The sequence below is a fragment of the Pleurodeles waltl genome, chromosome 12 (genome assembly GCF_031143425.1).
Source record: "Pleurodeles waltl isolate 20211129_DDA chromosome 12, aPleWal1.hap1.20221129, whole genome shotgun sequence".
Taxonomy (NCBI): domain Eukaryota; kingdom Metazoa; phylum Chordata; class Amphibia; order Caudata; family Salamandridae; genus Pleurodeles; species Pleurodeles waltl.
The window spans coordinates 273,619,117-273,634,948 of NC_090451.1; the positions used below are offsets into that span (position 1 = coordinate 273,619,117).

Consider the following 15,832-nt stretch of genomic DNA (forward strand, 5'->3'; position numbering starts at 1 on the left):
GCTTTCAATATTAAAAAGGCCTTTGACTCCCTCAGCTGGGAATATATGTTTGAGGTCTTGGCCATGAGGGGATTTGGCCAAACATTCTGAAATGGATATTACTCACGTTTACGTTACGCAGGCCTGACAGTGAGGACCCTCTCGGGTGGCAGACTCTTACCACAGTGGACCATAGAGAGGGACACAAGACAGGGCTGTCCCCTTTCACCATTGTTTTTTGCCCTGACAGTAGAGCCCCTGCCCATACAACTACACTCAGTAATGGGAGCTTGGGGCATGAGAGTAGGGAACCTGATGCACATCTCTATGTACACTGATGACACCCTGGTATATGTAACCCACCCTGATGAGTCTATCTCAGTCCTCTTCCTGGAATTAGAAGTTTTAGAGAGGGGCGTCTAGTGACTAAATAGACTGATTTACCCCTGCACAAAACTGGGAGGTGACCCCCAAATTGTTTTACCAGATGTCGAGATCCCATGGGAGCGACAAACATTCAGGAACCCGAGTATCTGGGTGACTGACTTTGTAACCCTGTTTTATCAACTGAATGTTGGGATGGGCCTGTGAGCCTCCATAGCTTTCTGGAACACACTTCCCCTTTTGATAATAGGTAGGTTGGCACTTGCAAAAATGGTCCTATTGCCCAGATGTATTTATGCACTACAAAATACATTGGACCTGATACCGGGAACAACCTACTGTAAATTGGATAGCCTCTTGGGCACCTTAGTTTGGGCTGGATGGAGGACGAGAGTACAATTGGAGATGCTGGAACTGAGAAGGGACTTGGTTTGTCATACCTAGAACTTTACTGCATGGCATTACAGCTCCAGCCTGCTGCCTTGTGATGCAAAAACGATCTGAACTGGGAGCTCTTCTAGGGGTACCCTGGAGGAAGTTATGCTGCCAGTTTGCTTGATGCATGCCCTGAAACAACCTGGGGGTGCCCAAGAAGTGGTTATCCAGGTGCAGCATTCTGGGAAAGAGTGGTGAGGCGAATGTTCAAGTGCCTACCTTTAGCAGGTCCCTACCTTTAGATTGGCTGCAACTGCTTTGCCAAATATGAGAGGTCATGACACTGAGTGCAAGGAGGGGGAGGGAGGGTGTGTCCTGAGGACCTCTTGGATCCCAGTTGGTTTCTCTGTCTTTAGCTCCATTTTGCTTCATTTTATATTTTATTTGTTTAAGTAAGGCTAATTTTAGCACTGGGGTATGGGGTGGAGCTAAACCCCTAGACTGGGCCAGGCAGCAGGTTACACCAGCTATACTGTCAACATACACTTAGGTCTAGGTGGGAACCTTTAGAACCACATTCATCATGGTGGGATTGTTTATCTTCTTTACCATGTTTGTAATGCTGATAACCTTGCTTTGTTTCATTTGCCTAATTGTCGTAGCGCACTCTTTATATGCCAGGTTGCAATTCTTTCAATAAATGTATTGAAACTAATATTGCATCTCTTTGTGCCTCGCCTTGGCATGCCGGAAAATACCATGAAAAGGTACGATCTGTTTCCACGACTTCCCTGGGAAGTTAGTCTCTCATATTTAGGTTGTTGTAATCACCTTCCACCCTGTAGGTATGGGGGTTTGGGTGAGGCACTGTGAGCTAGCTAGGAATTGAGCCAACTGTTACTGATGGTGTGAATGGACTCCGTCTCCCACATTGTGAAGTTCTGTCATCCTAAATGTGCAGTCCAATTATCGGAGTAGTAACCGTAAAACAGGTGCCTACTTGTGGGAAACCTCTAACCAGCAGGAACGTTCTTGATGTTTGAGGAGGCTAGAGAAAGTTTTGAGGTTACCCCAGGACAGTTCCTACAATTTGCTAAATTGGCATGCACAGCAAACAAGATCTGGACAGATTTCCCAGGTTTGCCACTGGTGTCAGTAATTGAAGGTGCTTTTGGAGGTGGGACAGGGCTGACCTGTTGTCAAATAAATGTAGCATTGACAGAAATCCGACCACCAATACAACTTAAGGCATGACAGACTTGGGATAGAGACTTGCAGAATGCCTTAACAGTGGCTGTATGAACGCAGGCATGCACCCAGGCGCAGTAGGTCGTCAGCAACGCCAGATTCAAGCTATTACTTCCTCCATTAGATCTACTTGATAGCCGACACACTACATAAAATAAACCACGCTAGGCCTTTCAATAGGCCACAAATGCAAAGAGCAAGGCACCACGTTCCTATATATGACATGGACGTGTACAGCATTAACAGGATGCTGGGAAAAAGTAGTGAGGTGACTCACAAGGGTAACAGGAGACTGCATCCAGCTGACAGTCCACCATTGCATGCTGGGCATAATACCTAAACGCTGACAAGAGACAATGCAACACAAATTTGCAACATGGGGTCTCCTATTCGCAAAATTCTGCATAGCAATATGTTGGGTATCAAGTAAAAGGCCCACAGTCCACATATGGGTCCGGACACAGGATTGGGCCCTGGCAGAAGAACTATGCCTGAACATCTGCAAACAGATAGAGGGCTGAGTAGGCCCTCTGAGACTGGGCAGGTGCAATGACCATATTGTAGATGACCCTGTTGCAGGTGAGGGCGACATAGAGGAAGGAGGGTATGGGACACAAGAACATGACCAGGACTCACCCAGAAATCTGTAAAAAACTGTGGTTGGAAAGAAGAAGGGAGAATTCACTGCACCAATATGTGTACTATCTCTCTGTTGTTTTCTAATGCTGCTGGGAGGATGCCACCCCCTTCATCTGCATGAGAAAGTTGACTTGTATTTCTATTGTGCGCTTATTAAAATCAAATGTGATCATAGAGAAAATAGCTAAAACTGCTACAATTCAGTGGATCATATCTTAAGTCATTTGTTTGGTGATCACCTAGTCTGTATCTTCTGTTCTTGGATGGGCCTCTCTTCCCGAGAAAAGCAGAATCTTGTCTCTTAGAATAAAATAGCCATTGGCTACCAGAGTTTGGACTCATCATAAAATGTGAGAACTTCATAGCAACCAGATTAACCTTCAGCTGCAATCACAGCAAAAAAAAAGTTTACAGCTCAAGGCTTGAATGTTTACTATTTTATATCCCATCATGCAGTCCATCACTTCTCTGTGCTCGATGTATGGAAGCCGCTTTGGGTATGCGCTCTCCAACGGAACCGTGGGTGTTTATGACAGAACGACACGTTATTGGAGGATAAAGGTACGTGATGCCAGTGTTGTTGTATCTGCGTTCTCTCTCTTAGGTTTAATGTAACTGTCTAATAATATTGTCAGTTAAGTACATTCTAGTAGCATTTCTTATATATTTAAACCTAACAATATTGTCTGATAAATATGAATACAGTTGTATTGTTTCAAGACTGTAGCCGGTTAATTTTCCACATATTCCCTTGTGCTGATGTGCAGTGGGCTAATTGGTATTGTATTGTTAATTATTTCTAAATTACAATAGCCTCCCTTGTTTTATGCTTGATTGTGGCAGCATTTGTCGCAGTGGAGTTTTCTCTGGGACTGGGCGTTTTCATCAACCATGTTTAGACTAGTGAATGGAACCCATCCCGTTTAGGCCCCTTCACAATACAATGTCTCATTTCACCAATTGGAAATCTTTAAAGTTCATCTTACATACGAGATAACGTGCTTAACAAGGGCACTTTGGTTTAGAACATTTTGTGTCTTTGGGCATCATAGAATTTTGCAACAAACTGTGTACTATTTTTTCAACTTCTGACTTAACAAAATATTTTTTTAACTTCCTTTTCCACTTGGTCTTGATTTTCTTTACCTGTTTCAGCAATTATCTCTCAATAAATGTGTGTCTTAACTGTTCTTTGTATTCCCACAGTACACCCCTCTTAGCTGCCTCTTAATCCCCTTATAACTTTCCCTCTCCTCTGCTTTGCTTTCCTGCGGCATCCTCCACCCTTTTTCTCCCCATCTCTCTTCTCTCCCACTTTCTCTTTCTCTCTGACATCCTCTCTCTCTATTCTACCTTTCAGTGTTTCAGCCAATAATTATGGTTTTAATCTATTTGCTTTACTGGAACAATCCTTGTCATTGAGCTTTGACAACTGCACTTTCCAGTCCCACTTACACCAGACCTGGGGTTTACCACTTCTTTCACTGGAGTGGAGAGTGCACAGGACATCATTCTGTCAGTGCCTGGCAGCACAAAGTTCTTACAATGAAGTGAGATGCTCTAAAATACCACAGAGGTCAATAAGAATAATGCGGAATTCAAGTGGTCAGTCAGAAAAAGAAATGTTCTGCAAGATTAACGAAAGAACTCATAAGCAATTTCTTGTAGTATCCTGTTAGGGGTTGTTGTTTAGCCTGGCGGTGGGATCTGATGTGAGTGGAATGTTGGAGTATGGTAAGAATAGAATGTGGAGTATGTCATCCAGCGAGAGAGGCAGGAGTGACAGTTGATAAAGAGGCTGAGCAGGAAGGTACCTGGTTCCTGGTGAGGCATCATTGACCTACATCTCATCTTGAGCTCTAACCTGGTTTAATAAATGACCTACATGTATTCTGGATTATGTGTCCCTTTTCTGAAACTCTGTTTTTCCGTGTGTTCTTACATCAATCTGTTTGATATTTCCAATTAATAGTAAGGCCTGGATACTAAATTTGTTTTAACAGTATTTTGGCCTGTGCAACAAGTAGTGGGCGCTATTGTGTGTGTGGGTGATCCCACGCCTTTGGTGCCGACTGTGGCTTCCTCCAGTTTTTAGGTTGAGCATAGCAACGCGCAAGCGCTGCTTTTCCGACGTGTTGCTATGTATCTGGGCTATTAACCACGCCCACCACAGCCTCATCACTATTGCTGGTTCATGGGCTTTCCTTTCAAAAATTCTTTGTTTTAATTGGTAAATGCTTTACGTTTGTCACTCCTTGGGTTTTGTTACCGCCTTGGCCGTCGACCCTGTTATACAGATAATTGTACTTTTACCAATAACTTTGACTGTGAGCAAACTTCTTTTTCCTTTTGTTCCTCTCTTTCGCGCTCACGCTCATGGCAGCCATGGCGTTTTGAATCGGCTTGCCGTTGTCAACTGTTGTTCTTTTTATTTTTAGCTTGTGTGGCAAGAAAAGTCTAGTTAGAAATTTATAACGCTAATACCTCTAACTCAAGCAAACGCGATACTCATTGCATTGCAAATGCTTGTTTTTTTAACCGACCTCATAAAACTGGAACATGCTGTGCGATCACATTAATGTCTTTTTGATGTCTCTGGAGTTTGTTTTTTTACATTTTACACAGAGTAAAGTTATGTGGGGCTCTTTTGTGTATTGTCTCTTCATTTTCATTGTTTTTGGCAGCTTTGCGTCCCTGATTTCTCTCCACCTGACATTTCCTGATCAGGATTGTATTTGTAAAATACTGCATATCCTGCTACTTGGCATGGTCATAATATGCAGTCTGGAATCTTAGGTTCTGGGTGGTTGGTTCAGGTGTCCATAGCTCATTTCAGCTGCCCCATCAACAAGGGTGTGCTGTCAAAGTGTGATGTTCATGTTGGATATGTGAAGGTGCTTACATGCTCAGATTACATGTCTTGAGTGTATGTGATGGGAGTGTTTCAAGTCACAGATGTTCTACTGGGAGATATTTGCAAGTGTCAGATGAGGTGAGCTTTGGGAGGAAAACACAGCTCTTAGTGGGCTGTTTATAGAGAGTGCCTCTAAAACTAATCTTGCTTGGTTCTAGTTCATCAAGCTCTGTTACTTGTACCTGGCAACATGACATCAAAAGTCACTGCATTTTGATAGTGGGTGAAGACTGCCCTGCTACCTGCCATTATGCAAATTTTGAGAAATAGTGCCATATTCTCGTAGCTAGGGCCACACCAAGGAGGAAGTTCAAACAACAGTTTACCTACAGTGGGTGGTGGTGCTCCATGTACCTTTCACATTCTACACCTGAGGCTGTAATTTGGAGCTCAATCGAAGGATCATACATCGTGTCACTCTTTATTAATTAGCACGGGCGACAGACCCTTGTCATGACTTTAGAGATCTCCCCTTTTGTACTGCTTCTTAAAGAAAGCATGATTATTATCAGGTTCTGCGGTCGGGCCAAGACAGCTCTTTCACGCATCATCCAAGCCAGCTTCAGTCTTCGTAAATATGGCAATGCATGAAAGGAGAGACTTGCTCATTATAAGGGTAGGGCAAATCACCCTTTCAGTGTTCTTCGTGGCAATGCACAGATTTGGTGTATGCTCTAGGCAATGCATCTGTGAAAAAAAAGCATTATGACAGATACTTGACATTGCTGAACCAACCTGTTGCATCATCGCGCTTTACCAGGTAACCTTGTTGCATCATCGCGCTTTACCAGTTAACCTTGTAGCACCAAGCGATCAAACCAAAGGAAGGTAATCACAGATGAGGGTGTGAAGCCGTTGGTATATAGATATGGAGGGAATTGCAAAACAAAATGTAATGACATTACTGTATATGCAGTGGGCTTCATCACTGCTTGTTTCAGTCTACGAACAAACGCAAACCATTCTTTATGGCCACACAGGGTATTTCACACACTTGACAGGAACTGTGACCAGGAAGCTAGTGTAGAGTTTCCACTTAGATCATTTGTGTTACATTTAAGCGCATTGCTGATTTATGTGATCAATCAAAGGATAGTGTTTGCCAAATTAAATCTGAACTCTTTCTTTCGCCATAGTTGTATTACAGAATATAATTTGTAGAGATATTGTCTGACAATAATATTGTGTGCTGAATGTTAACAAATATATTGTTAATTGGATGTAGATTTTCTGCTAATAACGCCACAGAGGGTAATAGTTTTGGACATGACATGTATGACAGAATATTTCTGTTGAATGATAATTTGGATATGATAGTCTGTACCATACCTATCCCCATTTTAGAGTGTAGTATGTTGATTTTAGACTACTGGCTAAGAGAATTTCATCCGAAGAAAAATATTTAGTGCATTTTTTTTTTTTTACTTTTTGTTGCAGTCTAAAAACCATGCAATGAGTATTCATGCATTTGATTTGAACTCTGATGGTGTCTGTGAACTGATCACTGGCTGGTCCAATGGGAAGGTGAGTTTTGGTAATCTGTGGAATACAATTAGATCAAATTGTCTTAACTGGTGAGAAACAATTCTTTTAATGTGGTGTTCTTCATAGTTGCACCTTGAGCATGATTTTTGAAGCTGGATGTATTCTCATAATTACTTTAGACCAAGGTGTTCTATGTTTGTCAATTTATGAGCATCATTGACAAGTAATTGCTCTATCTGGGTTCCATCATTGACAAGTAATTGCCTCTATCTAGGTTCCTATATATATGTATGTTCGATGGCATGTGTAGCTGCAGATACACATGCTATGCAGAGCTCTTCCGACATCTAGTGTTGGACTCATAGTGTTACAAGTTGTTTTTCTTCTAAGAAGTCTTTTCGGAGTCACTGGATTGAGTGACTCCTCCTCTCGGTTACAGTGCGCATGGGCATCGACTCCCTTGTTAGATTGTTTTCTTTCCGCTGTCGGATTCGGACGTGTTTCCTCTTGCTCCGAGACTTTGAATCGGAAAACCTCACAACCTACTTATTCATCAGTATTGTTTTGATCGCGTTTCCCATCTAGCATCGAACCGGTAGTACCGTCGGAGCCTTAATTTCGCCCTTCATGGCGCGCGTGCCATATCGGGCCTACCGCGTGGAAAGCCTGATGGATCAGACTCCATTTCGATTCTAACCTTGGTGCCACGCGAAGTACAGACCAACACCTGGTTTGTAATTTGTGCCTTTCTCCAGACCATCGGGAGGAAGATTGCGGGGCCTGTCGATCGTTTTGATCAAAGAAGACCTTAAGAGATCCCAGGGCCCAAAGACTGGAAATGGCGTTGAAAAGCACCGAACATCTCGACGTCATGGAGGAAGAGCAGGCACAGATGGCAGTCTCCATCCGAGACACTGACTCCTAACAAGAATTGGAAGACGATAGACGATAGACCCATCACAGCTGGCCAGCATGTGAGTACGTCTGCCCCTACACCCCTACATAAAAAACATCTGAAGGCCTTGGGTACACCACTGCCGGAAGGCCATGGTTCGGCCCGAAAAAAGACTGTTGGCAACCGACCTTTGGGGTCGGCATCAAAAAAGGCCACTCCTCCTTCCACCTCGGAGTCCAGTAAATCGGTTAAAGCTTCCACTTCAGACTCCAGTAAACGACCTCATTCCTCGGAGTCGAAAATTCGACACTCGGTTTCGGAGCTTGTTTCAAGTGACTACTTTTTCGGGAACGAAAAAAATCCAAACTTCGGGGCCGAAAAAATCCTAATACACTGAGGAACAGGGATTTTCAAGAAAATTAAAGTAAATCTCAAAGCCCATGCTGGAATCTCACAAAGCTTCTGAAGAAGAGACTGAGATTGAGCCAATATTAGAGGTTATGGATGAAAGTCAATCGAGAATCCATATACATAAAGAGGCTGGACGAATCATCACTGCACCTTCTTTAAAGACGAAAAGAAAGCTGGCTTTTCAAGAGGAGTTAGACTCTTCAACCACCAGCAAAAGTGCAGAAACAAAAGGAGAAACCAACACTTCTCCCTTTTTCTCCTCACTCTCCACAGCTTTCTTTTTCACCTCACAACAGTCCACCACCATTGCCTTCTCCAACACATTCATTATATTCACATGGAGATACAGTAGACCCATGGGATCTCTATGACCCTGATCCCATTCCGGACAATGATCCAGACCTCTACCCATTTAAACCTTCTCCTCCAGGTGACACCACTGCCTACACTCAAGTAATCTCTAGGGCAGCAGCTTATCATGGAGTGCTTATGCATTCTGAACCCCTGGAAGGAGACTTTCTATTTAACACACTGTCTTCCACTCACTCCAGGTACCAGTGTCTCCCGATGTTGCCTGGTATGGTTAAACATGCTGAGCACATTTTTAATGAGCCTCTCAAAGCTAGAGTCATCAACCCTAGAATTGACAAAAAATTCAAGCCTGCCCCTACAGATCCAGACTACATCACACATCAGGTCCCTCCTTAGTCAGTAGTAGTCAGTGCGGCTAGAAAAAGAGCTAATAGCCAGTCATCAGGAGATGCTCCTCCTCCTGATAAAGAAAGTTTGATGCTGCTAGGAGGAAAGTAGCCACACGGGTGGCCAACCAATGGTGAATTGTGAATTCGCAAGCACTTCTTGCCAGGTATGATAGAGCCTATTGAGATGAGATGCAATAACTCATACAGCACCTCCCAAAAGAGCATCAAAAAAGGGCAGAACAAGTTGTAGAAGAGGGACAGGCTCGAAGTAATAATCAAATAAGGTCTGCCCTCGATGCTGCTGATAGAGCCACAAGGAGTGTTAATACTGCCATTACAATTAGAAGGAATGCATGGCTACGCTCCTCTGGTTTTAAGCCAGAAATTCAATAGGCAGTACTTAACATGCCTTTTCATAAAAAGCATTTATTTGGGCCTGAAGTGAACACCACTATAGAAAAACTGAGAAAAGACTCAGATACTGCAAAGGCAATGGGGGCACTATATGCCACACCATATAGAGACTCCTGTCGCAGGCCACAGTTTAGAGGAGGTTTTAAGCTACAATCCTCTGAAGCTTCCACCTCCAAGGCAAAACAGGGACAACAAACACAATATCAAAGAGGGGGATTTAGAGGCTCCTACAGATGACAATATTTTAGAAACCGGGGCAATTTCCAAGCCTCAAAGCAAGCCACTACACCATCGAAGCAGTGACTTCCCTCCCACACATCCACCCCACACATCTCCTGTGGGGGGAAGAGTACAGCAATTTCACTCTCTTTGGCAAAATATCACCAAAGACAATTGGGTACTATCAATTATCCGCAATGGCTATTGCCTAGAATTGATCTCCACCCCTACAAACATTCCACCGCGTTACCACAAATTGTCCCCAGAACACAATATTCTGTTACAATAAGAGGTACAATCTCTGCTAATAAAACAAGCAATAGAATTAGCCCCACATTCTCAACAAGGAATAGGAGTATACTCACTATACTTCCTCATTCCCAAAAAGGACGGCAGCCTTAGGCCCATCTTGGACCTCAGACCTCTCAATCTATTCATCCTGTGAGAACATTTTCACATGGTAACTTTGCAGGATGTCATTCCACTTCTTCAAAAAAAAAGATGCGTATTTCCATATACCCATCCATTCAGCTCACAGAAAATACCTCAGTTTCGTCATAGCAGGAAAACATTACCAGTTCAAAGTGTTGCCATTCGGCATAACAACAGCTCCAAGAGTGTTCACAAAATGTCTAGCAGTAGTAGCAGCCTACTTAGAAGACAACACATCCACGTCTTTCCATATGTAGATGATTGGCTAATAAAATCAAGCAATTTTACACAATAACAACACACTCATTATGTGATCGAAACCTTGCCTATGCTAGGGTTCACTCTCAATTACCAAAAATCACATCTTCAACCAGCACAAGTACAACCTTACCTAGGTGCTATCCCAAATACTCAAAAAGCCCTAGCTTATCCAAATACACAAAGGATACAAGCTTTCCAAAATCTCATACCACAAATACAGCCCAATCACCAATATACTGTAAGATTTATCATGAAGATTCTAGGGATAATGGCATCTTGCATAGCCATAGTTCCACATGAAAGACTAAACATGACACCCTTACAACAGTGCCTCTCACAACAATGGTCTCAAGCACACGGTCAACTTCAAGATCTAGTGTTGATTGAAAGGTAAACACATATGTCTCTTCAATGGCGGAATCTCAGCAATCTAATGAAGGGGCGGTCATTTCAAGACCCTGTGCCTCAGACCATAATCACAACAGACGCATCAATGATAGGTTGGGGAGCTCATCTCAACAATCATACCATTCAAGCGGAATGGGATGCCAAGCAGAAACAGTTTCACATAAACCACCTAGAATTATTAGCTGTATTTCTTGCCCTAAAAGCGTTTCAACCACTTCTCAAATAGAAGACTGTTCTAATAAAAACAGACAACATGACGACGATGTATTACCTCAACAAACAGGGCGGGTCGTATTCATCGCTACTGTCCCTACTAGCCCAAACAATATGGAAATGGGCAATTCACAATCACATTCATCTGTTAGCACAATACATTCCAGGGATAGACAATCAGCTGGCAGATCTCCTAAGCAGAAATCACCAACAAACACACGAATGGGAGATTCACTCCCATGTACTTCAAAAGTGCTTTCAAAAGTGGGTATCACCAGAGATAGATCTATTCGCAACAAGCGAAAACGCAAAATGCCTAAACTTCTCATCCAGACACCCACATCCTCTATCTAAGGCAATGCTCTATGGATCAATTGGTCAGGGATATTTGCTTACGCTTTTCCCCCTCTCCTTCCCTTTCTGGTCAGCAAACTACGTCAGACGTCACTTACCATGATTCTAATAGCACCAACATGGGCACGACAGCACTGGTACACAACACTCCTCGATCTGTCTGTAGTACCTCATTCCAAACTGCAAAACAGACCAGACTTGTTAACACAGAACAAAGGTCAAACAAAGCACTCAAACCCCAATGTTCTCAATCTAGCGATTTGGCTCCTGAAGTCTTAAAGTTTGGTTACCTAAAGCTTCCATCAGAATGTATGGAAGTAATTAAACAAGCATGTAAACCTACTACTAGACAATGTTACGCAAACAAGTGGAAAAGATTTGTCTACTACTGTCAATCTAAAAACACTGATCCACTTACAGCATCTATACAAGATATTGTATGCTATTTACTTCATTTTCAAAAATCAAAGTTAGCTTTCTCATCCATCAAGATACACCTTACTGCAATATCTGCATACTTGCAGACTATTCAACATACTTCTCTATTCAGAGTTCCAGTTATGAAAGCCTTCATGGAAGGATTAAAACGCATTATTCCACCTAGAACAGCCCCTGTTCCATCGTGGAATTTAAATTTCGTACTTACCAGACTCATGGGACTACCTTTTGAACCCATGCACTCTTGTCCAATTCCATTTTTAACATGGAAGGTCGCCTTCCTTGTAGCTATTACTTATTTAAGAAGAGTTAGTGAAATACAAGCAATCACTCTTCAAGAACCTTTTTTCCAAGTGCACAAACATAAAGTTGTACTTGGAACAAATCAAAAATTTCTACCAAAAATAGTATCTCCTTTTCACATCAACCAAACAGTGGAATTGCCAGTCTTCTTTCCACAACCAGACTCTGTGGCAGAAAGAGCTCTTCATACCCTAGATCTCAAAAGAGCTCTTATGTACTATATAGACAGGACCGAAAATGTTAGAAAAGCAAAGTAACTTTTAATTGCTTTCCAACAACCACATAAAGGCAATCCTAGATCAAAACAGGGTTTAGCAAGATGGATTGTTAGATGCATACAAACGTGCTAGATCAAAGCAAAAAGACAACTTTTGATTACTCCTAGAGCACATTCTACAACAAAGAAAGGTGCGTCATTGGCATTTTTAGGAAACATACTAGTGGTTGATATGTGTAAAGCAGGCACATGGTCAACGCCTCATACATTTACAAAACACTACTGTGTTGATGTTTTTTCACAGCAACAAGCCACTGTATGCTAAGCTGTCTTAAGAACACTATTTCAAACAACTTCAACTCCTACAGGCTAGCCACTTCTTTTTTTGGGAGGGCTAACTGCTTTGTAGTCTATGCATAGCATGTGTATCTGCAGCTACACATCGAACGGAAAATGCCACTTACCCAGTGTACATCTGTTCGTGGCATGTAGTGCTGCAGATTCACATGCATCCTCCCTCCTCCCCAGAAGCCCGTAGTCGTTTAAGTTTAACATTTGTACATATGTATATACATTTACATTTGCATGGACATCTCTTTGTATTCTTATACTCTATCACTCCTTCCTTCACTCTTTGCGGGAAAACAATCTAACAATGGAGTCGATGCCCATGCGCACTCTAATCGAGAGGAGGAGTCACTCAATCCCGTGACTCTGAAAAGACTTCTTTGAAGAAAAACAACTTGTAACACTCGGAGCCCAACACTAGATTTTGGAAGAACTATGCATAGCATGTGAATCTGCAGCGCTACATGCCACGAACGAATATACACTGGGTAAGTGACATTATCCATATATATCAGTTGTTCCGTGGGTGACTGAACTAAATCTTTACAATGAATACAAAATCCACTGACCGCCCACACAGTTAATACAAAGGATTGGAATATCACGTCCAAGGCGTATGCCTACATTTTCCACAAAATACCTTTTTTTTTTTAATTACAAAACGTCCTTCATGCATACTTGCAAATCAGAGTCCTAAAACTGTCGATTGGGTGTAGTGTCTAAAATAAAATTGTAGTCACAATATTGACGTGAATGTGTAAATATACACCTTTACTGTGTGGAGAAATCTCCTGTACCTCGGAACCCCAAAAACAATATTTTTCATGCACTTTCCCAACCTGGCAGCAACATATGTATAATCTAATATGTGCAAATAGGTTAGGAATGGCATTTCAAATGTTATAGAAAACCCACAAATAAGCCAATTCTTCGAAAGGTTTACATTGTCTAATTATATCAGATTTGCCTTGAAAGCCTTGACTATTTCACATAAAGTGGTGAAAAAGGAACTCTCCTGGTTTCCTGGCTGCCAAATTTATTCTCTTCTGACCTGTCTGGCTCACTGGCATAACAAAAGCCCCCTCAGTGCGCGGGGGAGCTCATGGGGCCCCCTCAGCACAGTAAACTGTGCACGGGTGGTGGGCCCTTGGCCTGGGAGCTCCTGACTGGGTGGGGAGGGAGGCCCCTCCTTGTACTTTGCAGAGGGCCCTGGTTACGCCACTGGTTCGGCTATTGCGGTCCAGCCATCTCTTACTCATGGTTCCCAAAGCCAGAAGTATGACTTTACGCAGACATTCCATTCCCATAGCAGCCACCAGTCTTTTGGAATACTCTGCCTTATAAGCTGCGAGCTTAATGAAACCTAACCTTTGTAAGAAGCACATAAAAACTTGCATTTATAAGAAAAAATTTCTGGTGCTGTTGTTCCCTCCTTCATCCAGTCTTTTTCACTTTTATGGTTTTTATTGGCTTTTTCTCTGTGCGCACATAAGAACTAATTTAAAAATATAATTTAACACAAGTCACTATGGTGCACAAAACATTTCATCTACCTCTGCAAATTCTGTGTTTGGAATTCCTAGGGACACAGGATACACTTAGTACAGGTAACATCCTCCCTGCGACAGTATTTTCCGCTGTGGTTGGGGATGGAAACGTGAATGTTCGGTGGGGCGCCAGAGCGGAGCCCGATATAAATATTGGCAACAGCCACAGTGTTTTGTCTTCGAACAGTCAAATGTTTGGTACAGTTGTGCCTTGTGTATTGTTTCTAAAACCAGGCAAAATTGTCATAATAACACTATTCTAATCTGGCAAATAAAATAGCTCATCTTCATGCATGTACTACTTGAATTTCAAGACATCTAACCAAAGAAGGTTAAATAAAACCTTCAACATAGTATTTCCTTTAGAGCAATGATTTTTCCGTTGCCACCAATTTTTTCAGCCCCTTTTTCTTTGATTACTTTATTCAACTTGATGAATGCCAATATTCCTCGGTTTTTCAAATAAAATCATTTATTAGCCTGTTTGCATTCGTTGCCGGTCAGAGTTTTGAGTTCCTGGATATTCTGTGTTATCCTCCATGAATTTACACTGCCCCTCTGGGAATTTATGTTTATTTAGATTGATGCTCGAAGCGATCGAACTGGTGAAGTAATATTTAAAGACAATTTCAATTCTTCGGTTGCTGGAGTAGTGGAAGGAGATTACAGAATGGACGGACACACTCAGTTGATCTGTTGCTCAATTGATGGTGAAGGTAAAAAAAAAAAAAACCTCAAGATACTGTATTCATGACTAAACTGTTTTATAGCTGTATAGTTCTATATTTTAAGAATAGTTTAGTGCAGTGGTTCTTAACCTTTTGACTTCTGTGGGACCCCTCTTTATTCATTACTGGAATCCAGGGACCCCACCAAATCATTATTGGAATCTGCCCCCTACCCCACTGAGTCATTACTGGAAGCCGGGGACCCTGTCCTGAGCATTGCAGATGATTTGAACCACAAAACAGTACACAAAAAACACAGAAACAAGCATTCATCAAAAAATACTGAAAGAAGGAAGTATTTTATATAATTAACAAACAAATATAAAACATTGAAATTTAAGTGGACATTTTGATGCCCCTGTCGTCCATACTGAACTTTATTAGCCATGGTGCAGGTCTGTTAAAAAGCATATTAACTGTTTGTCTTAAATAGAAGAAGGGACAATATCTTTGTAGTGCTAGGAAAAATAGTGCACTACTTTTTTTTGTCATTACCCAGTGTCTGTGCATGATAGGTCTGATGGATACTTGTAGCTACATAATCCTTACTCTTAAAATATCCCCTGGTGCCAGTCTGGAGCTGGAGTACCCTTCAGCAGTGCTCTCACGTAGCAGTAGTTGGTGCTTTTCACCTCCGCAATGAGTGTACTACTCCAGATTTGACGGAGCAGAGCCACTTATAAACACCAACTCTGGGTTGGGATGCCAGTTCCTTTCTTTCTGCGGCCCTCAACGCTCCCTTGTTGGTCTCTAACAATTTCCACATTGTTTCACAGGATGCTAGACAACAATATCCCTAGCAAAAACCAGTTTTCAAGCTATACCGAGACAGCAGGAAAGGGATGTTGATCATAGTCCCATAGATGAGGTCTGCCGTTGGTGTTTGGTAATGTGACAAGTTTGCCCTCATGCAGTTGAA

The 15,832-nt window shown here is 42.2% G+C and overlaps 1 protein-coding gene across 6 annotated transcripts in view; it reads left to right on the forward strand.

Moving 5' to 3' along the window:
- BBS2 (Bardet-Biedl syndrome 2) overlaps positions 1 to 15,832 on the forward strand; it is a 305,860-nt gene that overhangs the window by 192,570 nt on the left and 97,458 nt on the right. For all 6 annotated transcript variants that reach the window (XM_069215826.1, XM_069215824.1, XM_069215829.1 and 3 more), the window contains 3 exons: positions 3,082 to 3,186; positions 6,977 to 7,063; positions 14,766 to 14,901. In XM_069215826.1, the coding sequence (XP_069071927.1) occupies positions 3,082 to 3,186; positions 6,977 to 7,063; positions 14,766 to 14,901 (328 nt within the window). The remainder of the gene's footprint in view (positions 1 to 3,081; positions 3,187 to 6,976; positions 7,064 to 14,765; positions 14,902 to 15,832) is intronic.